The sequence below is a fragment of the Bicyclus anynana genome, chromosome 23 (assembly GCF_947172395.1).
Source record: "Bicyclus anynana chromosome 23, ilBicAnyn1.1, whole genome shotgun sequence".
NCBI classification, from domain to species: Eukaryota; Metazoa; Arthropoda; class Insecta; order Lepidoptera; family Nymphalidae; genus Bicyclus; species Bicyclus anynana.
Window position 1 is genome coordinate 7,472,320 of NC_069105.1, and position 25,387 is coordinate 7,497,706.

At 37.8% G+C, this 25,387-nt stretch overlaps 1 protein-coding gene across 5 annotated transcripts in view; it reads right to left on the bottom strand.

The window, feature by feature from the left end:
• Positions 1 to 528: 528 nt before the first annotated feature.
• LOC112055884 (protein kinase C and casein kinase substrate in neurons protein 1) overlaps positions 529 to 25,387 on the bottom strand; it is a 128,155-nt gene continuing 103,296 nt past the window's right edge. For 4 of the 5 annotated variants that reach the window (XM_052888649.1, XM_052888648.1, XM_052888652.1 and 1 more), the window contains 5 exons: positions 14,601 to 14,721; positions 8,285 to 8,386; positions 6,764 to 6,915; positions 3,861 to 4,063; positions 529 to 3,163 (listed from right to left, as the gene is read on the bottom strand). In XM_052888649.1, the coding sequence (XP_052744609.1) occupies positions 3,051 to 3,163; positions 3,861 to 4,063; positions 6,764 to 6,915; positions 8,285 to 8,386; positions 14,601 to 14,721 (691 nt within the window). In that variant the 3' untranslated portion in view covers positions 529 to 3,050. The remainder of the gene's footprint in view (positions 3,164 to 3,860; positions 4,064 to 6,763; positions 6,916 to 8,284; positions 8,387 to 14,600; positions 14,722 to 25,387) is intronic. The other variant, XM_052888650.1, reaches the window with a different exon arrangement.

The following is a 25,387-nucleotide window of genomic DNA, read 5'->3' on the forward strand; positions in this document are numbered from 1 at the left end:
ATAACTATTGGATAGCTTAATCACAAGTTTTATAATTGTTATTTGACATTTATGTCAAATAACAAGTGAAATGCCAATTTCTCGGTAGTCAACAAAGTTTAGCAATTCAAACAATAGAATTAAATTAAATTAAATTTCATGATAGACAATGTCCCTGACAAGTTTGACAGTTCTGGGCGGCCTGACCTTGACATGTCCGAGTATACTCCTAAACTGTACTATATATTTATTTTAAACTGATTCAACAACACCTATTCTGTCAAATTGTAAATTTTAAAACATCTTTTGATCGAAGCGTAAAAATTCTAAAGATTTTTTTTATATGCATCTGAAAGGCCCTCCGCGCACTACAGTCTATAATTTAAAAAAATAATAACAATTAAAAATGTTGTTTTTTTAAAATGTGGTGATTTACATAAAGTCAAGTGCTAATACTTGAATCGAATTCAATATTTGATTAGTAGAAATAACTTAAAAATTTGGCGAATCGGCAAAAATAAGTGTTGCCAGTTGCCAGTGTGATTTATTAAAAAAAATAAATTAAAATATGTACTATTTTAAACAATTTCGAGATGGCATTTATATGATGGCTTATTAATTAATATACAACTAAAAGTGCCAAGTGGGATCTCTGTTTAATACATATCTGCTTCTCTCTAATAATCGCGACACAATAAGTGGGCCGTTATGACATTCTCACTTTGTGACATTTATTCCATTTTATAGCTGTCCTTTTCTATAAAGTTATGGTAAAACAAAAAAAAAATACAGTAATTTATTGTAAATAGAAAACAAAATATGGAATATGGTTATGTATGGTATTTTTAGAAACTGAAATGAAAATTTAAAAAAGAAAAATTTCGTAGAGATAAGTCGGGAATGGTTAGTATTAATAATATTGAATGGTTAAAAATATATACAGCGGTGGATGTATCATGAAACAATAACTAGAAATAGCCACTTTCTTCATATGATAAATTCCAATAATATATATTACTATTGGAATTCATCAGGGTTCATATATATATATATATTTTATTATCACAATTTAGCTGCTATCTCGTTTAAACGACAACAAACGTCAAAACGGGCCTATTGTTTTGTGTCGAATATAGTAGCCAAGTCAACTGCGTCACAATTATAAGAGAGAAATAGTTAATTTTACAACGAAAAGTTTTACATTTTGTATGAATCAGATGTACCTAATGTTTATGTACTAAAATATGACTTAAGTGTGACTTCACAGGAAATTAATTTGACATACAAATTACATTACAATACGCATTTATCTCCGTTTATTTTTCATACAGCAGAATAACAATGTCAAGTTTCAATTCACTTTTGAATAACATGCGATCTGGCGAGCCAAATGTTACTGAATCGTGCAATAATTATATAACCCGCCAACCTACATTGGGGCAACATGGTGGATCTAAGCTATATCCCCTCTCCTATAAGGAGGAAGGATGCTGTGTAATGGACCATTAGTGGTTAGAAATGATGATGGAGACTTTTGAAACTCAAATTAAACCGCAACATTTGTGTCCAACACAAGGAAACCCTTAGTTATATTAAAAATGAGCTGTAATAATAACTAATCAGTAACATTGGCTTCACAATTGGTCTTCAAACTCTCACTATGGCAGTAGCCATCTTTGTAGCCAACTTTTTTGCGTGCTTCTATAATAACTATCGACTCTAAGAAATAGAATTGGATATTCGAAATTGCCGTTGCTTGTAATTTTTTTTCCCAAATAACAGCCTCGTTTTTACTTTCATTTGGTGACAATGTCCAATATCAGCATAAAAATACTCATTTCGATCACAAGTCATAGCTGTCAGAGTCCTTGGACAAGAACTCAAAATTTGACACAAGAAGTTACGCACTTGCTTATGTGTAAGGGCCTGCGCAGACTGCAAAAGTTACGCGTTTTGCGTTTTCTATGTATACAATTCAATTCCATTCAATTTATTGTGACGACCCAACGATTTTATACAATTAGACATGTTACGTGCCTACAAAATCACCGCAAAAGTGATCGGAATTTATCTACTGCACTGAGCGCATATTATGTGCACAATTTCGTGTTTTTACACTTCCTGAACGCACAATAATTTAGACGATATTTAAGTATTATTTGTTTAAATAACTAAGCGATTAAATGAAATTGAGACAATTGGCCACCTTATTTCGCCTAAGTTTTCACGCGCCAGTGACATATCTAATAGTACCTTTAGGAAGACCCAACAGCTTAATAAGACCAAGGGGACTCTCACGCCACACAGCAATGGATTCGAACCTAGTTTATTGCCGTGCTAATTCCTAACACAGTCTTTTTGAATAATTGGAGGAGAAAATTGGTCATATTTTAATGATTTGGCAAATATTCTAAAAAAAAAAAATAGTCTAACCATCTGGCGGTTATTTGCGGGTAATTATTATCTGTGCGGTGGTGTAAAGTTACGAAAATGAGCAAATCGCTGAACGCAGAAGGCCAACTCTTTTCTGTCTGCGCGGGCCCTTAACATTGGCTCGACTTCGTACAAAGACAAATGGCAGCCATCTATTTTACAGGTACCTACAAATCGCGCCGAGTAATTACAAATCGTATACGCCCATCGATCAATAGCAGCAAAATGGATAATATTTCTGTCTATATCCCTTTATCTTTCGTCTCATCGCGAAAAGGAAGACCTATGCACTATAAAAGTACACAATTATCTCGTGACGAGTTAAAAACATACTATCGACCAATAGCGAGAATAACGAAAATATTTTCAGTCTTTCTATTGCAACGAAATTTTCCGATGGTTTCGCTATTGGTTGACAATATTTCTCACGTCATGAGATAACCTACGCTAGGCGTGAAGAGCGACAATTTTACTAATCGCTTCGCTTTTGAACAGCTACATAGTTGTTGTTGCGGACTTGTTGTTTTAGCTATTTAGACTTGCATTTAATATTGAATAGTACGCGTTACGCTTCGCAAGTGAAGGCCTAAGAAGCACTGCCGGCGTTGCTACGCGACGCGGCGAAGCTCGCAGAAGCGCTAGTGGCCCACGGGCTCCACGTAGTTGGCGGGGTAGAGCCCCACGCGCCCGTCCTTGCGCCCTTTGCACCAGCCCTGCTCGTCTTCATCCTCTAGTTTCTCGAATAGGTCACCTGTAACACAAATTTATAAAAAATAAATCACTATGTAGCTACTAATTACACTTATTTGAAGTGATTGTTATGGGAGGGTAACGGTAAACAGCTTTGTAACGTTACGCGATTCGACCATTAATAACAGGACCTGCCTCGTTGGCCGTTACCCCTCTGGCAAAGATCAAAAACCAATGATCTAACGCGTTTATAAAAACTGTTGCTATAGAATCGATGCTTCAGTGTTGTAATCGTTTTATTCGTGTAGAGAGCTCCCTAAAAATGCCGGTTTGTGTAGTTGAATAGCATAAAAAACGGCCAAAAACTTGTAGTTTAGTAAAAGATGCGAGTAATGTTACATTTGTAAGTATTTCTACCTTAATTTTATCAAATTTGTAATAAAAAAAACAATTCCTTAAAAGAATCTTTTGACGGAACAACAAAAAATCGATCAAGTAATCGAACATTCTTTGTATATATTCTGTGGATAGTCTAAGCGATATGTTGGTTAGTCTGAGTAAAAATTACGCGTGTGTGTATTGCGAGTCTAATATATAGTTGTGTGTAGTGTATGGACACAGAATATACTTAATGGTGTTAAATGTTTTCGATGTGTGAGTTTACCTCGTCTCCCTCAAAAAACGCCAGATAATTTTGTTGGTGAATTTGACTGAGGTATCGCGCTTTCTTATTTCAGTCTAGATATTATTGTAGGTACCTTGTCGGAAGCTGAGCTCGTCGCTCTCGGCGCCGGTGTAGTCGTAGAGCGCGCGTACCGGTACGCCGGGCTCGCCGGTGTCGGTGAGCGCGCCTCCCGACTCCTCGTCCCACTCCTCCTCCTCGAAGGGGTTGTCCTTGCCGCTCACGCTGTCCTTCGCCGGGGAGGTCTTGGCCGACTTGGGCGCGGACGCTGTGCCGTTTCTGGAATTACAATGTTATCATCACAGATTAAGAATAATAGGTAGATGGAGCGCACGGAACACGACGGTGTCGTAGCTTCTCCAAATACAAAAAAAATAAATTCTTGAGTCAGTACGGCACGAAGCGTCGCATCAGTAATTTTCAATATTATTCAAGAAAAATGGCGTCTTATGTTTTTAAATATTTTAGAAACTGTTCACAAAATCTAAAGAAATAAGATGGAGTATTTTTTATTGGTAATTATTGATTATTCTAATAATTTACGTAATTTTTGTACTGTTAAATTTTAATTACAAACTATGATAAAAGTTTGTATATGCGGATGTCAAGCAATACGCGTGACTTTTTATAGTTTTCACTGGCTTCACCACGCTGCTTGTAAAGACTTACAAGCACTGTATCATCTTTACTATGTGGTTATCATATAAACTTATTGTGCTCTGTGTTTTCAGTTCATGTAACGTATTTCCTTTTCGCGTGGGAGCTCTCAGAGAGTCGTTTCGCCCATCTACTCTGCTTCTGCCTTCGGGCTCCATCAGGCAATGCTTCAGCACTTACCCAAACCCTCAGACTAATCACATAAGGACCGCCCTCGCTAGACGTTACTTTTCTGTCAAAGTATATGGTCAACGATCTAATGCATTGTAAAAACTGTCTTTAGAGAATCGACGTTTCGTAGTTGTAATCGTGTTCCTCGGTAAAAGAGCTCTGTAGAAATACCTTGTCGTGTAGTTGTATAGTGTAAAAAACGGTCAACAACTTCTAGTTTAGTATAAGATAGTTTATCCTCAAAAAGTTTACAGACAATTTTGTTCGTGAATCTGAGTGCGATACTAGTCCTTATGTTATTAGTCTGAGCCCAAAAACCCCGGTGAGGTCTCATTAGCGATGAATCTGCAGGCATCACAGCTTGTGCCCTGTCTTATTGTTATTATTCTTATTGTTCTCTACGAGGTCCTACGATTTCGAATTCACTCGCGTGGAGGCTGGTCCAGGGTTTGTACTATGCTTTCATAAATACCTACTGTTGCTACTACTACATTACTAGAACTCGATAGAAAGGTACGATTGCTACGAATAAGTTACTTTACATTTTACTTAAATACTTTTCTGTTTACTACAAAATGTGTCGAATATCCACGTAACTAACACATAGACAACGTCGCTCGTATCGCAGATGGTGTACCGTGAGAGCGAATGGTTGCACGCGCCGCCGCCGCACGCGTATATTTCCAAACGTTGTATGCTAGAAGGTTGGGATAGGTTAGGTAAGGAAATAAATTGTTCTAGGGATTAAATCATTAAACATTTTGTATGTGGATAGGCCCAAAATGAGCGCGAAGAGATGACGAGATAATTTTGTCTACATACCCATATTCGGGTCACTGCTGAGCTCGAGTTTCCTCTCAGAATGAGAGGGGTTAGGCCAATAGTCCACCACGCTGGCCCAATGCGGATTGGCAGACTTCACACTCGCATAGAATTAAGAAAATTCTCTGGTATGCAGGTTTCCTCACGATGTTTTCCTTCACCGATTGAGTCACGTGATATTTAAATTCTTAAAATGCCCACAACTGAAAAGTTGGAGGTGCATGTCCCGGACCGGATTCGAACCCATACCCTCCGGAATCGGAGGCAGAGTCACATACACTGGGCTATCACGGCTCTTTCCTATTGTATTCTTATTTATACGCACGCAGTGAAAAAAAGAGCGATTTAATGCTAACTTTTTCGTTGCGATGAGACCAAAAGAGAGAGCGCGATATGTAGAATGTAGAAAATTATTTTGTTATCTCTTGGTCGTCGTCTCGAGCCTAGATAGTACGAAGTGTTCCGTAAGTTAGGTGGGGAGTAGTAGTAGACCGCTCGGGTGGTCTCGCTCACTCTTGTCACGTTCACGTTCGATCCGTCCACACCTTTTGTTGGTTTTTTTTGGGATAGGCGGAGAGAATATTATCTTGAGTGGATAAGGGAAGTGTTAACTAGTTTTAAAAGACGTCTTTAAACCTACATACAACGGTCACAAGTGCGGGACTTCACTCAAGTTTATTTTCTGCCACTCATATTGGGAATTGTTAGACTTGATAGGTTCCCATTTATTAAATGTGTTTTGCTATTAAAATCCGCTTATGATGTTAACCCGTTTCTCCGACACGCGCGTGTCAATTAATGAATAACGAAACCGCCCGCACCTCACTCCCGTCTGTCGTCACACTCCGACCCCTGTAACCCGCGGGCGAGGACTCAATTATGCAACTTTTTTTTGTTTTTTTTCCTTGACTACTACCTCACCTGATGGTAAGTGATGATGCAGCCTAGACGCTAAATCGCTTGGCTGTACGTCTTTGTCGGTAGGGTGGTAACTAGCCACGGCCGAAGCGTCCCAACAGCCAGTCCTGGACCAATATTTGACCAACTTGCCCATAGATTAACAATTTTCTTGTTCTTTTGGATTTACTGGATCTTAATGTGGTTAATAATATTTTTGTAAAATTGGCTTGGAAATTGGGTTTAACAAGGAAAACATCTTTAAATAGAATACTCAAGATTTTGAAAAAGGTAAAACACTTTGGATTAGGATCAACAGGGTAAATAATGATTGAAGTCAGATTAAATTTGGAAGTTAGTAAAAGGTATAGACAATGCAAAGTACATAGTAAATAATTTAGAGAAAATTAATGTTATGTAATGGTAACTCACGTGACAGCTATGGGTGCGCTAATGGTCTTCTTGTCTATGGTATTGTTCGCGCTGGTGTTGTTCTGCATTATGGTCGTGTTGTTCGCTGGCGGTTCCGTGTGGTTGTTGGCGGTCTTTCCGCTTTTGTTGTTAGCTGTGATCGGCGGTAGTTCCTGCACCATAGACAATATTTAGACCTTTTTTTTTTTGACGGTACAATTTGAAAGATATGTACTTATATAATTGGGTAATTTTTTTAGTTTTTTATGTATGTTGAAAGATACAATTTACTTTACTTATTCCATAAACTAAATATTTAATAGTAAAAAACTTGATAAAATATACGTTTTACATAATAATAATTTGTTAATATTTAATATTAATGATAATACAAAAAACATATAAAAACGTGCAAATATGCATATCGAAAGCGACATCCATCATGCAACATCGATAAATATAAAAAAAAAAAACAATATTGAGGTCAAATGAAGCACTATTTTTTATAAATAAAGATCGAAATGAGAATGACCCATACACCGGTTATTCGATATTCTACGAAAGTTCTATATAAAAGATTCCATGCAACATTTATCTATAAATAAATAAAAAAAAGCAATAATATGCTAATCTTGGTCTCTTACTATTTTAAACTCTTCATTCTCATTTGAATCCCATCTCTGGGCCTAACCACACTTCTAAAACTAAAACATCTCTAAATATAACTTCAAAACAGCCTTATTTCGTAAATTATATAAAAATGTGTTTAGCCCCTCAAAAACTTGCCTTACTTTTTCCTTTTGACATTTTTACGCAGATAACAAATTGAACAAAAAGAAATATTTTTGGTTCAATTGGTAATCTGAGAAAATTTAACAACTATTATTTAAACGCCTGTGTGATCTCACTCAATAACCATAAAGTAAAAAAGATCAGCCAAAATTAATCGGGACTTCAAAAACAAACTATAACTTAACTCAAAACAAATCCCCTCGAATCTCCGAAATTATTTATGAAACTTCTACACGGGAACTAAATTGGATGGAAGGAAAATTATTTACATCGTAAGTCAATACCATGGCCATCAATACTATTTTTTTTATTGTAAAATATATTATAATTATCAGACTATTAAGCCAATTGAACTATTTTTCAATTTTGTGCATTTTCACAGCAACCACGCCATAGAAAATACCATTTATAAAAGTCACACAATTCCCAAAAGTATTGGTAATAAAGTAATGTCATTTAATACCGATTAACAAATGCTATTGAGTGAGATGCTACAGTGACAGCGTTTTGTTCGCATGTGGAACGATACGCCATTTTGTCATTTGCCATTGCGCAAATATTATGAAAATATATTTTTCAATATTATTGTATATGTATCCAATCATTGTCGATTTACAGGACTTATTTTATAAATCACATTAGTAAAGCGAAAATCTCAAAGGTTTCTTTGAACAGTCCAAAATATGGAACTTTCCAAAATGGCGTATACATTCGTGCGTACAAGACGCGCACGCAGGCAGTGACACGTACGTCTTCGCTGACTGGCCGCTGGTTGAGCAGCGTGATGGGCCCGGTGGGCAGGCTCTCCTTGGACTTTCCCTTCGCGATGTCCCGGAACTCCTCCGTGTATTCCTGGGTCGACACACGCGGTCACAAGCGTTGGCGCCGGACAGACAAGTTGGGACACGATTTGTACGCGATTTGTGTTCACTTTATTGATTGTAAGCGTATAATGTCTGACTTGAAGAAGGATCATAGACCAAAAATCAAGGAAACTAATATGGAGGAAATTCTTACAGAAGAAATAAGGATCAATAATACATAGTCTGATTTAAAGAAATATCGCAATATAGGAAGTCTAAAGGGAGCAAGATAGGACAGGAACATTTCAATGATGACTATTGTAAATAAACAATTTCAGATTGAAGGAAGGATCATAGTTCACAGATCAAAGAAACTAATATCGATGATATTCTAAGTAGGAATAAAAAGGAATCAACAAGGTTTAAAGAAATATCGCAATATTATAGGATATATTAGGATCATTTCAAATGATGAGTATTGTAGGTCTACAATTACAGAATCGAGGAAAGATTATAGACCAAAGATCAATGATAGTTAATCTGATCCAGTAAATCCATTTGGCTTTAGATGTAGAAGTAAGATGACAGACCAAACATTATTGTGTAAGTAATGGTTAGACAAACTAACCATTGATTATTTGTAATCAAGAATACTAAAGGGTAAGGAAATCATAAAGACAATAAGACGGAAGTGTTTAAGAAAATATTGAAAACAAAATTAAAGGAAGCAAAACAAGGAAGGGTGAGGACGGGGTAAAAAAAAACATATCCCAACTTGTCCGTACGTGAGGGCAAAATTAAATAAAATGAAAAAAAAAATTAAATTAATAAATAAAATAACATTGTAACACATCCATTCAAAGCTCGTGTTTTAAATATTATTCGACATGGCCAAAGTCAAGCTGCGCACACTCTGGTGTGAGACAACGACAAATACGGGGAAGATGTTGATGTTGCAAGTGACCATGCGTCTATGGGATGAAATGAGCGATGCATGGTGTGTTCAAATTCGTGTGATTGCAGAAGAGTTAAAGTATTACAGAGGCCAAGTTAGAACGAGTATAAAAGCATCAGTTTGTAATAAGATTTATCGTCAGAAGCAGCATTTATTAAATTAGGTATAAGAAATAAAAAGTAATTAATATAATTATGTTAATCAGTATAGCATTAAATTTTGGTAGTCATGGCAACTGTACCTTTAGTAGACCTGCTATAAACTATATAAGCAATCATAACCTTTTTAATAAAAAATCTATGGGCGATTAAAATTATTATTTAAAGAGTCTTTGATTAATTAATTGCAATTTACTTGTTATTTGCTGCCTACCTTAAAAATAAATTTAGCTTTCTTCCTTAGCTTAAACATATTTCTCATTTACTAGCATCATCCAAAGACTCTTTTTATTATATTTTCTTAATTATCCTTTCTTTTAACATCAGTGTTACTCCCGATAAGTGCTAGTGGGTTGTCTTTTGATGTACTTAAGTGTAGTCAGAATTGACAATGTTCTCTCTTACAATTTTCATTGTGTTAAATTGTTAACAATTTGTATTCTGTTCAAGTTTTGTTTGATTTGTATCGCTGTGATTTTATATTATAAATTAACTGCTGTTCGTTAGTCTTGATCAACAGATTTGAATATTTGTTTGTTGTTCATTTGCTCTAGTAGTGATAAATAGAAAAACCCCAAGGGACCGCCGCCTAATCAAATCAGTCGATATTGGTAATTTTTGTAATTTGACTTTAAGAGGTGATCTGATAATTAGAGACTTCATATTTACTAAGTTATTGTAATTATTAAGTTTCTTCAAATCTTCTTTCTAGGTTTCAAAATTAGTTTTTTAAGCTGTACAATAATGTTGTCATATTTCAGTTATTTTTAAGTATTGCTACGATAACATTAGACTGTGACATGTTTTACATGTGTGAAAAAGCGTCATGTATTTCCTTGTAGGAAATCGCCTACTACACGAAATAATAAACTAGATTTTTGTATATCGTGTAGGTATAACTTTTACTAATGTCGTTCAACCAAGATGTAATTAATCTGTTTGCTGAGTATAAAATGCATCAGCCGTGGGTGCAATATGATGTCCATTGCAGCTTCTAAAAACATCAATGAATTAAAGCTTCTGTGCCCATTCCAGGTTTTGTGTTCAAATCGGAACAATTTTGAACCACTTGGTCGAATTGATCAGTGGAGAAGAATGGATATTTGGTAAGTGGACAATTTGCAAACATGTGAAAGAACTAGTTAAAAAATTGTGGACAAAAAATTACCAAAAATATTTGGCGTGGAAAAGCTGGTGAAAAATTGTCGGGCGTTTCAGTGTGCCGTGCGGATTGACTAAAATTAGGCGATTTTCAGAGCTGATTGGGAAATATTTGGGAATACTGAGCGCACTTTAGCGCTGAAAGGGGAAACCAGTTCGACGGACTCTTGTTTAGAAACGGTGCTGAATTTGCCAATTGTTTCATGCAGGAATAATGGTGTTGGATTTGAATATCTCCCACAATTTTTGGTTTTAAATTGAGAAAGATACATTCGAGCCTAAGTGTTCCATGGTGGTACGATCCAGCTCTGCCAACCGTCCCAACACCGTGACCGTACCGTGGGCACCGGTGACGTACCAGGAACGCGATGTTGTAAGAACAGCCGTTGTTGCAAACGCTGGTGGTGTCCGAAGGGGCGACGCGGCGCTCCCTGTCATCTCCGAAACAGATGGGCAGAGCGCGGCGGAGTCTCCTCTGCGCGCGTGCCCACAGCGCACCGATGTTGAGGGATGGTGGGCGTGTGGTGACGACGCGCGCTAGCAAAGCGGTCGCGCCGGCGGGGAGGTATTTGAAACGTTTTGGCTCCGTGGTCTCAGGCGGTTCGTCCTTTTAATGTCAATAATCGTCAAAAAAAGCATTTTTGTTGCAACTACAGAAGCTGGCTCACTCCCAACAACCGATTTTCATCATGAACACAGTTAGGAATTCTTAAATGTTGAAATCAAACTGTAGAGTAGTCTCCTCTTTATCAACAGGTACAAAATCCTAGAGATTAATTTAACTTGTAGTAAGTAAAATACGACCTTGATCATAGAAGCTTCTTACAAAACTTGCCTCACGATGACACAATTCTTAGAAAACCCTAGTTGACACATACAGTGCTAAAGAATTTTTATTTTAAAAGAATTTCTTTTAGGATTCCCAAGTTAAGGATTTTTAAAATTGCTGCTTAATCATAATGTGAATATTGGTTTTGTAAAGTCTTTTAAAATTGCCATAAATTCTTCTACTTTGTATAAACCCTGACAAAAATTATCATCTTTCTTATTCAACCATTATTCATTCTTTATAAGCTTTTAAGACAAACGCTTCAAAAAGTTTAAAATGCCTTACGTACTTTGTGCCGAGTAAACTTTTAAAAGGCAAAACTTTACAACTTCTTTTCTTTACTTAGCTATATATTCATTAAAATGCGGGTCGGTATATCAGCGTTCATGCCGTATTTAGGAATACAAAAATAAAATGAATTACATGTATGTTTTAAAAAATATAAAATCTACAATGAATATTATTTTTGTCACATCCATCATACTTTGATATGCTACTTTTTTTACATACATTTTGTTCTCTTTCAGATACATCAAACTATTTTTAATTAGTTTTCTACCTCCTTGTCTTTCCATATTTAATATTTTTTCAAGCAATTCAATTAAAATAACTTGTTGAAAGTCAGCAATTCAACTTTCATAACACAGAAAATTCTGTATATGCCTACGAGTATTTGAACTTTAATAAAAATTGTTCTATAACTTTCTATATCAACTTACTTCTTTTTCATTTAAGTCAGTCAATAACACCTCTTTGTTTTTGGAAGTCTTGACAAGATATTCGTACATTTATAATGTATATACCGTCAGTTCCTTACAGTTCGTTTCAAGGCATGACAAGCTAATCCCCAGGAGAATCAGCTGGGTCCTTTTATTAGCAAGTTGACCCAACCGCTGTCAATTCTAACTACACTTTGAGTACTTTATACAAAAGGGATCCCTTGCTCTATATTTTAAGATCTTGCTATTGAAAGACTACAAAACACAACGTCTTTGGGTTACACAAAAATGGCCTGTATAATTAAATGTAGAATTTCTAAAATTTTCTGTTTGTTTTCTTTTTTATCTTAAAATTTTATAATTTTTCTTCCGATTGTCACTTGCGAAAGTTTTTTTCCCTGCAGTTTAGTTAAAGATACTATTGACACAATCTAAATATTGCTATTTTGTCTGTGGTTTTTATGGTTACCCTATTTATATTTTAATAGCTTCTTAGCCAGTATTCGCTTATAGTAAAAGTATTATTAAAGCATTTTCTCGGAAAAATGGTAAATGACCGTGGTTCGAAAGATCCGGTTACTGACATTCTCCATTATTATATTAATTAAATGAATAAATAGTTACTTGGTGCTCGATAGTAACAATTGTTTTAGTTACTTTAAAACTTGTCAAGGAAATTAGCTTCACCATTTACATAGATGAACACGAACCTACCGCTTCTTAAAGCCTACCTACGTGTTTGCCAAATATTTGATCAAATGTTCTGCAATCGGTAAACCAAATAGACGCAGTGTCAATATTGAAGTTAGCGGATGACTCAAGACTATGAAGGTTGCTCATAAGAAGCGCTTCTACTTTATCTAGTGTTAGAACTTCGACGTTTTAAACTGCCTACAGACGACCCAATTTGGTTGGCGCTAATCGCGAGACGACCTATTGTCTTCGTTTGGTAGTTTTTTTAGTTTTTGGTAGTTTAATAGTTAAAATATAATGGTTTTTATTGTTGACCGCCGAGTTACGGATTTCTTAGTTTAAGGGTCCATAAATGAAATTGTCATTTGTTATTTGGAACATATGTAAACTTATCATTCTAATGATGCAACTCATATAATAATGATCTAACTTCACTATTGCTTACTTGTTTACATTTCATAAATGAATTAGTCCCTGTAAATCTATTATTTATTATGTTAAGTTTATATATTATAATATATATGTATGAATATGTAATAGAAATAGATATTACAGATATTGCTGTAGATGCGTTATTTTAGTTGTTTTAGATTGTTGTCATAGTAATTACGGACATAATAATTATGGTAACAACTTGCTACTACATACTCCCCTTAGACACGAGAATTGTTAACAGATTTCTTTAGCACATCAGAAATCGTTTAAGAACTCGAATTTTAAAACTTATAACTTAATAACCTATGGATTTTTATATCAACAGATTTAAGCGTAATTTAGACAAAAATTGTTATTACTTATAATCAGTAAGTATCGTGAAAATGAGATCTCTGATACCTACCAAATTGGATCGTCTGTAGATAGCATTTTATCAGTTTCATGAACTACTCGTACGAAAATAAAGTCTCAGCCAATAAGAAAAGAAAGAAAAAGTATAGATAATATTATATGCGTACAAAGACGTAGTTCGCATGCCACTAATACTCCTAACTAATACTGATGAAACACCTAGATCTATTAGGGGTTTATCTATCAAGCATTCAGTTAATAACGGCATACATAACGCTAAAATTGCATATATAGTTATATGCTTTGTTAAGTTTTTGGGGTTCAGGACAAAGTATATCGATCATACAGTACGGAAACAGTGGCGCCGACAAGTAAGCGTTTTATGCTTTGCTTTAATTTAAAATTAATTTTTAATCTGTGATTCTGAGATTAAACATATTCCATTCGGAGATAAATTATAACTATATATATTAAAATATATTTTTACTAAAATATATATTTTTTTAATTTGTGGTAATACAAAAGCCGAAATAAGCCTTTTAACAGTATTCAGCATAAGGCGCGACTGAGACATCTCTATATGGCTACATACAGCTTACTAAGGACTATCATAATCAAGTTTAATTTTATAATGTGCTTTAACCATGTCTGCCACTAGAAACATCCTCGTTACATTAAGCCTTAATAGGTATTAATGCTTACGAGTACGTTAAGGAGCCGGATTCAAATTTAAAAGGTCTAATGGTTGGATATCCGCACAAAAAACTATTCTTGTACCCACTCCTAGCACAAACCCGTTTACTTGGAAGGTAAAGTGGTATATTACTTATGTATAAATTTAAAAAAAGAATGAATGGCGCTTACATGGCTTCAATTTTTTTTACCATACAGCCGTTTCCATACTGTACGATCGCTATACTATGGACAGGAAAGGCTACAGTGTGTTGGCGTGTGGTGGTTACCTCGAACTGCGGCCACGCCATGGCCATGTTGACGCCGTGGTTGTTCGCCCACCACTTGAGGTCCTTCTGGTGGTCGGCGTTGTTTATCGTGTGGTGGAATTCTTCGTATATTTGTGGTAATCTGGAAATTGTAACGGTGACATGTTTAATGTCTAACAAAGTCTCCGATAGGCATTGAAGTGAAAATTAAATGTAGAGACGTATAAGCTGTGATTAAGCTTTGACTTGTACTGTTTATAATACTTAATTGAAGTTAGTGATAAATGAAACATCGGAATAAAAATATATTTTTATTTGTTAATAAGTTGATTAATCAATCTAGGTAATCGTATATTTTCAATTTTAATATGCGTAACAACTCTGGGCCTCATCAAAGCTGAACTCACTCAGCGGGCATTAGACGCTTGAGCTATATCTGAGCGATCGAATCAGAAATGAGATCTGCAGAATTCGAAGAACCGAAAGACGTTGGGGTCCCAAGGAGCAGGAACATCGGCCAATGCAGTGTCGGTCGACTAGATGGACTTACAATTCCAAACAAGTTGAAGGAAGCCGCTGGATACAGGCCGTTCAAAACAGCGTTGTTTAGAAGTCCTAAAAATTGGGATATACCTACGAGTAGTAATAGCCGTCAATCGGCTGATTATGATGATGCTTTAATGCTATTATACTAATTATAGTCTGACAAGTTCGTTGATGACGCTCCCATGATATGCGGGCGACGGGGAGAAAGACTGCGTGGGTGTGAAATCGTGATACGAAATACACGCCCCCCGGCTCGCGCAGACCATGGAGAGTGTTACGAACGAAGTTGCCACGTTACGTGGTTCTTTTGATAGGTGGGTTTGGGTATGGGCACGTGATGAAAGTCACATTACAAGAAGAATGTGGGAACGAAGATATATGTGTAAAAAGAGTTTGAAATATGAGTTTTGGCTGGTGGATGGCTTGGCTAGTTATCACCCTACCGGTTCCGGTACGATGCCGTGTAGAAACCGAAAGGAGTGTGGATTTTCATCCTCCTCCTAACAAGTTAGCCCGCTTCCATCTTAGATTGCATCATCACTTACCATTAGGTGAGATTGTAGTCAAGGGCTAATTTGTAAATAATAAAAAAAAAATACGTGATTTTTAAGCGGATATTGTGAAAGGATAGATAGTGACATAGGCTACTTTTTGTCTCTCTAACCACCCACTTACCTAAAATGAGGGTAGGTAGGTAGGGAAGAAGGTCTAGTATTGGTATACTTGAAATTTTCTTAGATGTCAATTTTAAACAACAATAATGGCTGACTATGAACCAAAGACAATCAGTAGGGTTGAGAAGTTAACCGCGGGCATCGTAACGATATCAAGTAGGTATCGTTATATCTGAAATAACTAAACTAAAATATCCGTTACTATACGTCATCTTAAAAAACGAATATTCCATATTCGTTTCGTTTTCCAACTTTTCAGTTGTGTGCATTTTAGGAAATTAAATATAATTTTAAGAATATATACTCCAAGGAGAAGAAGTGAATCATGAAATACATGAAAATGTTGGATATAATAATAATAATAATAATAATAATAATAATAATAATAATAATAATAATAATAATAATAATAAAGCCCCCAAAATCCTACCTTACGTCCGGCCCCCAAAATCCTACCTTACGTCCGCGCCGAACATCTGGCCACGTGGGGGTGGAACGTGTATTATTTAAACTTACACGGCTAACAAGGTAGGTGACCCATCATGATGGAGAAAAATAAAAGAAAACGTATAGGGCCGCTTCCCGGGGGCGATCGCCGGGGCACGTCTGGAGCTGACGCTGGACGTTCCAGCATGCAATCCGTCAGTGACTCCTTACTGAGCAGGCGGGTGGGAGTCGGGGAACCCGAAGATAGTACAGCCGACCAACGGGGTGGGGAGGGGGCGGGTGATGCTTTGCAGAACAGGGCTTCGCCCACAGGTTCTGTCGGCTCAACCGCATCGACCACAGATAAGATAAGTGACGATAAAAGAAGAAAGTGGTCAACAGAAGAAATGTTAGAACTAATGTTTTGCTACTTCAAGGCAAGATCAGAAGGTCCTGGTTACATAGGTAGGCTACAGCAACTTTTTATAGAAAGAAATTCCAATAATCCAAAAATACACAAATTTAACGGAAACACTTTATCAAACCAAGCTCGTAGAATTTTAAAACAAAATGTCATAGCACAAGAATTACTGGACCGGGTACAGAGGCAAGCGGAGGGCCTGGTACCTAGTGAAAACACTGAACCGATTGCGAACCAGGACCACATTGAAACACAAACATGCAGTACACAAATAAATATACAAAACAGTCAACGCATACAACATACACCCGAAAAAGTAGAAGAAGTTAACCAAATGACACGCAACATACAGGTAAATGAAGATCAGGACCCGCTCATTTTACAGTTTCTTCAAGTACTATCTGAAGTAAAAGAAACACCGATTGATAGACGTCTACTTCTGCCTAAGGCTAAAATAAATAAACAATTCATAAAAAACTTAAATAGCTTAAATACTTACCTACCCAACGTATTAATTACAAACAGTACACTGCGAGAAGTAAATAATATAATATACGCTGCTGCTAAAACGCTAATATTAAACAATAAACAAACACCTTACACACCTAAAACTAATATAAAACCTAAAAATGATCCACCTTGGAAAAAAAGAATTCAAAACAATGTAGAAAAACTTAGACGAGAATTAGGACAATTAATAGAAATAGAACGGGGGGTCAGCACACGAAAAATGATAAAAACTAAAGAAAAACTATATGCTAAATATCAAATTCGGAATGAAAATGATCACAGTAACACTGCAGAAATAATAAAACAAAAAATTAAAGCTCTCGCAGGTAGAATTAAAAGATATGTAGATATAAATACAAGAATAGAACAAAATAAACTATTTAAAGTAAATGAACACCGGTTGTACAATAGTTTAGGTAATAATAATTTAAATACAGATATTAAGGTGCCCGATAAACAAACAATTGAAGAATATTGGAAGTCTATTTTATCAAATCCTGTAAATTATAATAATGAAGCTAAATGGATTAAAGAAATCGAAATTTCATCAAATGAGGTAAAAACAAGTGAAGTAAATTATATTACAGAGGAACAAATTAGAATAGCTATTAAAAAACTGCTGAACTGGAAATCACCTGGCATTGACAAAATACAAAATTACTATTTAAAATATTTTACTAGTACTCACAAATATTTGGCTTCATTATTCACTAGTATAGTTTCAGGCGCGGAAGAATTAGAGGAATGGTTTACCACAGGTCAGGTTATACTTATACCCAAAAACGAAAACACAGATGATCCTAAAAATTGGAGGCCAATAGCGTGCTTGCCAACTATGTATAAATTACTAACATCCGTTTTAGCTAATATAATGTACACCCATTGTCAAGAAAATAACATAATGGCAGTGGAACAAAGAGGTAGCCGACGTGGAGCTAGGGGCTGTAAGGATCACCTGATGGTTAATAAATGCATACTAGAAGATGCACATGAATCCAAAAAAAATCTAAGCATGGCGTGGATAGACTATCAGAAAGCTTTTGATAGTGTATCTCACGAATGGCTCCTTAAAATTCTAGATATCTACCAATGTCCCCCTATGATTAAGAAATTTTTAATGTTAACTATGCCAATTTGGAGGGTTATTATGACAGCGCGTGGCTCACAGGAATCAATTACTACTGAACCGATTTATATTAGACGTGGAATATTCCAAGGAGATTCTCTTTCACCACTATTGTTTTGTTTAGCCATCAATCCTCTCTCATTCATACTAAATAAGTATGAATTGAAAGGGTACAAACTTAAAGATAGTTTCTGGATAAATCACCTATTATATATGGATGATTTAAAAGTATATGCGAACAATAAGAGTAATTTAAAAGTACTATTAGATAGTGTCGAAATTTTCACAAATGATATAGGAATGCGATTTGGGTTAGACAAATGTAATACAATACATCTTTCATCAGGACACAGAAATAACACAACAGGAGAGGGACATATATTATTGAGTGGGGATACTGTTCAACAACTTGCTATAGGAGAACAATATAAGTACTTAGGAATACATGAATCTGGAAAAATAAATCACAGTGAAATTAGAGATAAGATATCCAAAGAATATTTCAAAAGAGTCAAAAAGCTTACAAACACTCATTTAAATTCTAGATTTTTAATAAAAGGTATTAATACTTATGCGATACCAGTTTTGCTGTATTCATTTGGTATCATTAAATATAAAATCAGCGACCTAAAAAAATTAGATGTTAAAACTAGGAAACTGCTAGCAATGAATAAAGCTCACCAGCAAAAAGCTGAAGTTGAAAGGCTCTACTTACCTGTTGACGAAGGTGGGAGAGGTCTTATTAATATAGAGTACATGTATAAATCACAAATAGTCAATTTTAAACAATATCTTAACAATAAAAGCGATTACCTAATAGAAGCAATAGTAAAACACGATAAAAATAGGGATAAATATTCAATAATAAAAGAAGCAGCAGAAATAGAATCAGTATTACGGTTAACACATAATGACACATACACTAAAAAAGAAATTAAAACTGCAGTAACAAAAAAACAAAATGAACAGTGGCGCAGTAAGCAATTGCATGGGCAATTCCCTAAAAAAGTTTTGGACCAGGCAAATATTGATCGTCAACTCTCGTTTAGGTGGTGTAAAAAACAACAAATATCCCCTAAAGTAGAATCATCAATATTTGCCATACAAGATCAAGCAATATTGACCAGACAGCATCAGCGAGATATACTCAAACAACCAGTAGACGGCAAGTGCCGATTGTGTTCAAATAAAGATGAAACCACCCAACACATAATTTCCGGATGTGAAAAACTGGCAGGGACCTATTATGTTAAGCGGCATAATAACCTTGTTCAGTACGTTTACTGGTGTTTAGCTAAAAAACACAAAATTGAGGTTTCTGACCTCTGGTGGAAAGAAACCTTAATTCAACCACAAGTTAAAGAAATAGAATCCGCGAAGATCCTATGGGAAATGCCCGTTCAAACTGATAACACCGTTACGCACAATAGGCCTGATTTAATTTATATTGACAAAACTAACAATACAACTTTTCTAATTGATATTACAGTACCATCTGATTACAACATAGGGGCAAAAGAAATAGAAAAACTCAGTAAATATCATTTGTTAAAAACAGAAGTAAGTAGATTATGGAACACTAAAACGGTTGTTATCCCTATAGTAATAGGTGCAACAGGTGTTGTGGCTAAAAGCTTGGAAAGATACATAGATAAACTAGACGCCAATATTGATATAACTATTCTACAAAAACAAGCAGCAATTCACACCTCGACCATAATAAGCAAAGTTTTAGGAGACACAGTATTTGTACACAACACACAAGTTACAGACCAAAACACACATGAATCACAAAACAGCACTATTACATTAAATTTAACGAATCAAACATTAACCACAACAAATAGTCAAACACAAAACACAACGCAAACTCAGCAAAGAAGGAGAGGAAGGGGAAGGAATAGAGGAAGAAGGAAAAATAACTGAAGGGGAATAAATGTTCTTTTTCCTGCGAGCCGCAGGACGGAATGTTTATTAAAACCGACTTTTGGGTCGTGAAAGAGAAAACTCTCAACACATATAATAATAATAATAATAATAATAAATAATAATAATAATAATAATAATAATAATAAGGCTTTTATATATATTTATTTTGTACCGGGCGTGAGAGTAGAATGCATGTATAATAATAATAATAATAAACGCCGTGTGGCACCGGCAGATTAGAATGTTGCCACCCCTATCTTTCCCGAGGGTGTCGTAAGAGGCGACTAAGGGACATCGGAGAACCGTTTGGTATCTTTTGGTTCTCCGAAATCAAGCTAGCTGGCTTAAAAAAAAGCCTCCTCGGGGACCTGAGTGGACCCCGGGTGATGTAACCTCCACTCACCCCCCCCTAAAAAATATGATGATGGAACAACAGAGAGCGCGATTAGGGCCGCTACCTGGGGGCCGCCAGGGCGCGTCTGGGGCTGGCGCTGGACGTGGCAGCATGCGAGCCGCCAGCCAACATAGTCGACCGGCACTACCACCTGACCGGTCGACACTTCCATCATCCCCATCAGAGGGCTTGGCTTCGACAGGGTCCCCTAGGGCCCAATCTTCGGAGCCCGCCGCTGGTGGCGTACGGCGCATGAAATGGACATGCGACATGAATAAAAATGTCATGCGCGCGTACTACAGGGCTACAGGGGGAGAAACCGGACGGACTGGCTACCGAGCAGCAATGTACCGCGAGTTCTTGCTGCTTGAGCCGCACTTAACTGTCACGGAACAGAACCTAGCAGATCGAGCTCGGTTTATTCAGCGTTCTAACATCTTCAACGCGACCGAGCTCGAACGATTACGACGTGAGGCTGTTCCCGAAGTGCCAACCTCTTCTGCAGAGCAAATCGTCTCACCGGCGGCGCCTGTCCGCGAAGAGACTGAACCTATGTCCCAAGATTTGCATGCAGAGGAGGAGGACACTGAGGGAACCGTCTCCCTTGATTTAGAGCGGATGAGAAGGATCCTAGAAGAGACGATTGCTGAAATCCGTAATGCTCCTCTAGAGAATCGTCCGCGGCTCTCCCGTATTGCGCTAAATATAGCGACGCGGGATGTCATTGAGGCTGTCAACAAAATGCTGCCCCAACATCTGGCGGGCAGCACTGGTCTGGATGATACGGCTTCTATCCTTTTCGGGGCAGCCCTAACCGTCCACCGTTTCATTGGTATCAAAACCAAGGAACCTGGACGCCCGGGGCGTTCTGTTAATAACATCAGAGCAGAACCAGCCTGGAAGAGAAGGATAGAACGCCGTATCACCCTTGCCAGAGGCCTCATTGGCAGACTGCTATGCTTCAGGTTGGGCAATAGAAGGCCAAGGATTGTGCGCTCCGTCAGAATAGCCTTTAACGGGCTAGGGGTTAGGCTGGATCAGCCGGACATAACCCTAAAACTGACGGAGCGCATCGACGACCTGAAGCAGAAAATCGCTGCATGGGGGAACCGCATACGACGATACTCGGAAAGAGTTGAGCGATTTCAGCAAAATCGTCTTTTCTCGAGTGATCAGAAAAGGTTCTACAACAGATTGGAGTGTCCTGCAGTCTGTTCTACCTCTCCACAGCCGAATCCGGCTGACCTTATCGCTTTTTGGCGAAACATATGGTCAAGAGAGGTAGAGCACGATGAGGGTCCTTGGATTTCGGCGATAGAGGAGACATGTGCCGCAATCAGGCCGATGAACCCAGTCGCCATCTCTACGGAGGATGTAGTTGGTGCAGTAAGGCGGGCCGCGAACTGGAAAAGTCCGGGGCCCGACGGACTGCATCACTACTGGCTGAAGGCGTTCTCGACTTGCCATGTCACCTTGGCTCGCCAATTCCAAGAGGCTCTCGAGCAAGGGACACTCCCGAACCTTTTCACCACCGGGATCACTCATTTAGCTCCAAAGACCACCGACACCGTAGATCCCTCAAAATACCGCCCCATCACGTGTCTTACTACCATCTATAAGACACTGACATCCGTTCTGAGCTCTAAGATAACTCGTCATGTAGACGATAATAACATCATGTCTGGGGCTCAGAACGGATGTCGGGGTGGTAGTCGTGGTACCAAGGAGCTCCTTCTCATCGACTCCGTCGCGGGCCAATTGGTCAAGCGCAACCGCCGGAATTTTGCCGCAGCCTGGATTGACTATAAAAAGGCATTCGACTCGGTGCCTCATTCGTGGCTCTTGAGGGTCCTTGAGCTGTACAAAATCGATTGTACAGTTCAAGACTTCCTCCGGTCATGTATGGGGCAATTGAGCACGATCCTTTGTCTCCATGGCGAGCGGTTGGCGGCTGCCGATGACCGGATTAGGATACGCCGGGGTATCTTCCAGGGTGACTGTCTGAGTCCACTATGGTTTTGCTTGGCCTTGAATCCTCTCAGTACATTACTAGAGGGTTCGGGAACAGGCTTTCAGTTTCGGAGAGGAGGGACAAAAGTGCCTCACCTTCTCTACATGGACGACCTCAAACTGCTAGCGCCCAATGCTACCCGACTGCAGGAATTACTGAATCTCACCACGGGATTCAGTAATTCCATCAGAATGGAGCTGGGACTAGACAAGTGTGCGGTCTTGCATGTGGAGAGGGGTCAGGTCACTCATACGGTCGGGATCAATCCTGACCTGCTTAACATCAAGACCCTTTCTGAAACTGAATCTTACCGGTATCTGGGCATGTCACAATCTATAGGGGTGCAAGAGGCGGACATGAAACAGTCAGTTTGCGAGGGTTTTTATCGACGTCTGACAAAGATCTGTAAAAGTTATTTGTCGGGCGCCAATAAGATTCGAGCTTATAACGGCTGGGTCATGCCTGTTCTCATGTACACCTTTGGCGTGCTCAGATGGACTCAGACCGAATTAGACGTCCTGGATAGAAGGGTCCGCACGACTATGACTCTCTATCGTATGCATCACCCAAAATCGTCTGTCATGAGATTGTATGTCCCCCGAAAGTGTGGTGGTCGAGGCCTACTTAGCGCCAAGACCATGCACAATCGGGAGATATGCAGCCTCAGGACCTACTTCGAGACGAAAAGGGAGTCCCCGATGCATACAGAAGTCATAGCATGTGATAAAGGACTCACCCCGCTATCCTTGGCCAACAGCGAATGGCAAAAACCAGTGGTACAGAGCATCTCTGACCGGGAGACCGTATGGAAGGGGAAGGAGCTGCACGGACGCTTTTTTAAGGCTCTTCATGAGCCCCATGTCAGTAAAAAAGCGTCTGTGCAGTGGCTGCGCTTCGGTGACCTCTTTGGGGAAACCGAAGGGTTTGTCTTTGCGATACAAGATCAGGTGGTAAAGACGCGGAACTACCGAAAGTACATTCTGAAGGATGGCACTCACGACATCTGTCGAGCCTGTCGCCATCCCGGCGAGTCACTCAGACATGTCCTTTCGGGTTGTTCAGCTCTTGCCAACACTGAGTATCTGCACAGACACAACCAAGCAGCCAAAATCCTTCACCAAGAGCTTGCTCTGACGTACGGTCTCCTGGACCAGAGGTTGCCTTATTACAAGTACACACCGGTGCCAGTGCTTGAACGCGACGGAGTCCGGCTCTATTGGGACCGGTCCATTATCACGGACAGGACTATTCTTGCGAATAAGCCTGACATCGTGGTGTTGGACCGGGCACAGTCGAGGGTGTTTTTAGTGGACATCACAATTCCATATGACGAGAACCTTGTGAGAGCTGAGACAGAAAAAACGTAAATATCTAGATCTGGCTCACGAGGTTACCGCCATGTGGCATGTGGAGTCCACTGAAATCATCCCCATCGTTATATCTGCCAACGGTTTGATCCCAGGCAGCCTCGCTCACCATCTGAGGCGGCTGGGGTTCCGTGGCAGTTCGCTCGCAGGCAAGATGCAAAAAGCGGTCTTGCTGGACTCGGCTAGGATAGTCCGCCGGTTTCTCCACCTGTCGCCCTGACCCCCGGCCGTTTGGTCTCCCTGCCGGGGTGAATCCTCCGCCCGGTGCATATATGTATTTATGTAATATATATTTAAGTTTATTTATTTTGTGTATTTAAGTAAGTTTATTTATTTTCCCTTTGGCTTTTATATATATTTATTTTGTACCGGGCGTGAGAGTAGAATGCATGTATAATAATAATAATAATAATATAGCCTTTATTTCCAAGTACATAAATTACAAAAATTTTACAGTTTACATTTTTAAAAATTACAAAAGATACAAAAGTTACAAAAGTTAAAAAACATTAACATTTCATTTCATTTTGTTGGATATAGTAGCGACATTATTTCCGCATACGAATATTTTAGAAATAAAGTCAGTGGCAATTTATAATGGAAATTTTTAATTTTTAAATTGTTGAAGAAAACAATTGAGAAAAACAAAAAAGCGACAAAAATATTTTTCTATTGAATTAAAGATTGTTATTTCTTTCTTTTTTTACCTTGGTTATACACCACTAGTCCAAATGACTATGTAGAACATAATTGGAATTAATGTACACTTACTGTCTGTCTCTAATTATAATTCGTAACATTTTTCTAGCTCTAGAACCTACTAAATTTATTACCGCATAATGTCATATATTCAAAAATCTTTATACTAAAGTTTCGGCCCCTTGTACATCACTATCTCTCAAACTTCTTTATATAATATCCTAATAACTCTGACTATCACGATTTACGTATACCAGAAAAATAAAAATCTCACCATGTTGCGAAACAAAAGTAATAAATTTTTTTCCATTAGTATTTCAAATCTTTTATTTATTTTTCTGATCCAGCAATCATAATATTCAAGTCGTATTTGTGTATTGTTTTCTTTATTCTTAACTTAAAAATTTTGCAAGTGATTGAAGAATCGGTTTATCGGTTTTTTAATAATTTTTGATCGTGCTATATAATTACAAACATTCGGGAGCACTCGCGCCGCGATCGGTTAAGCTCGGTTTAGGGTGAGTTAACTGCGAGCAAAAAGTGCCACATTGTCGCTTCCATGCTCACAGTGAGGTCGTGTCAATGTTTGTTCCATATCATCATTACTTATTTGTTTCGTTTGCAATTGTTAGTCTTGTTATTTATTTGTTGTTTGGTTGTTATATTATTGCTGATTGCTGAGTAGTGTATGACTAACAATAATAT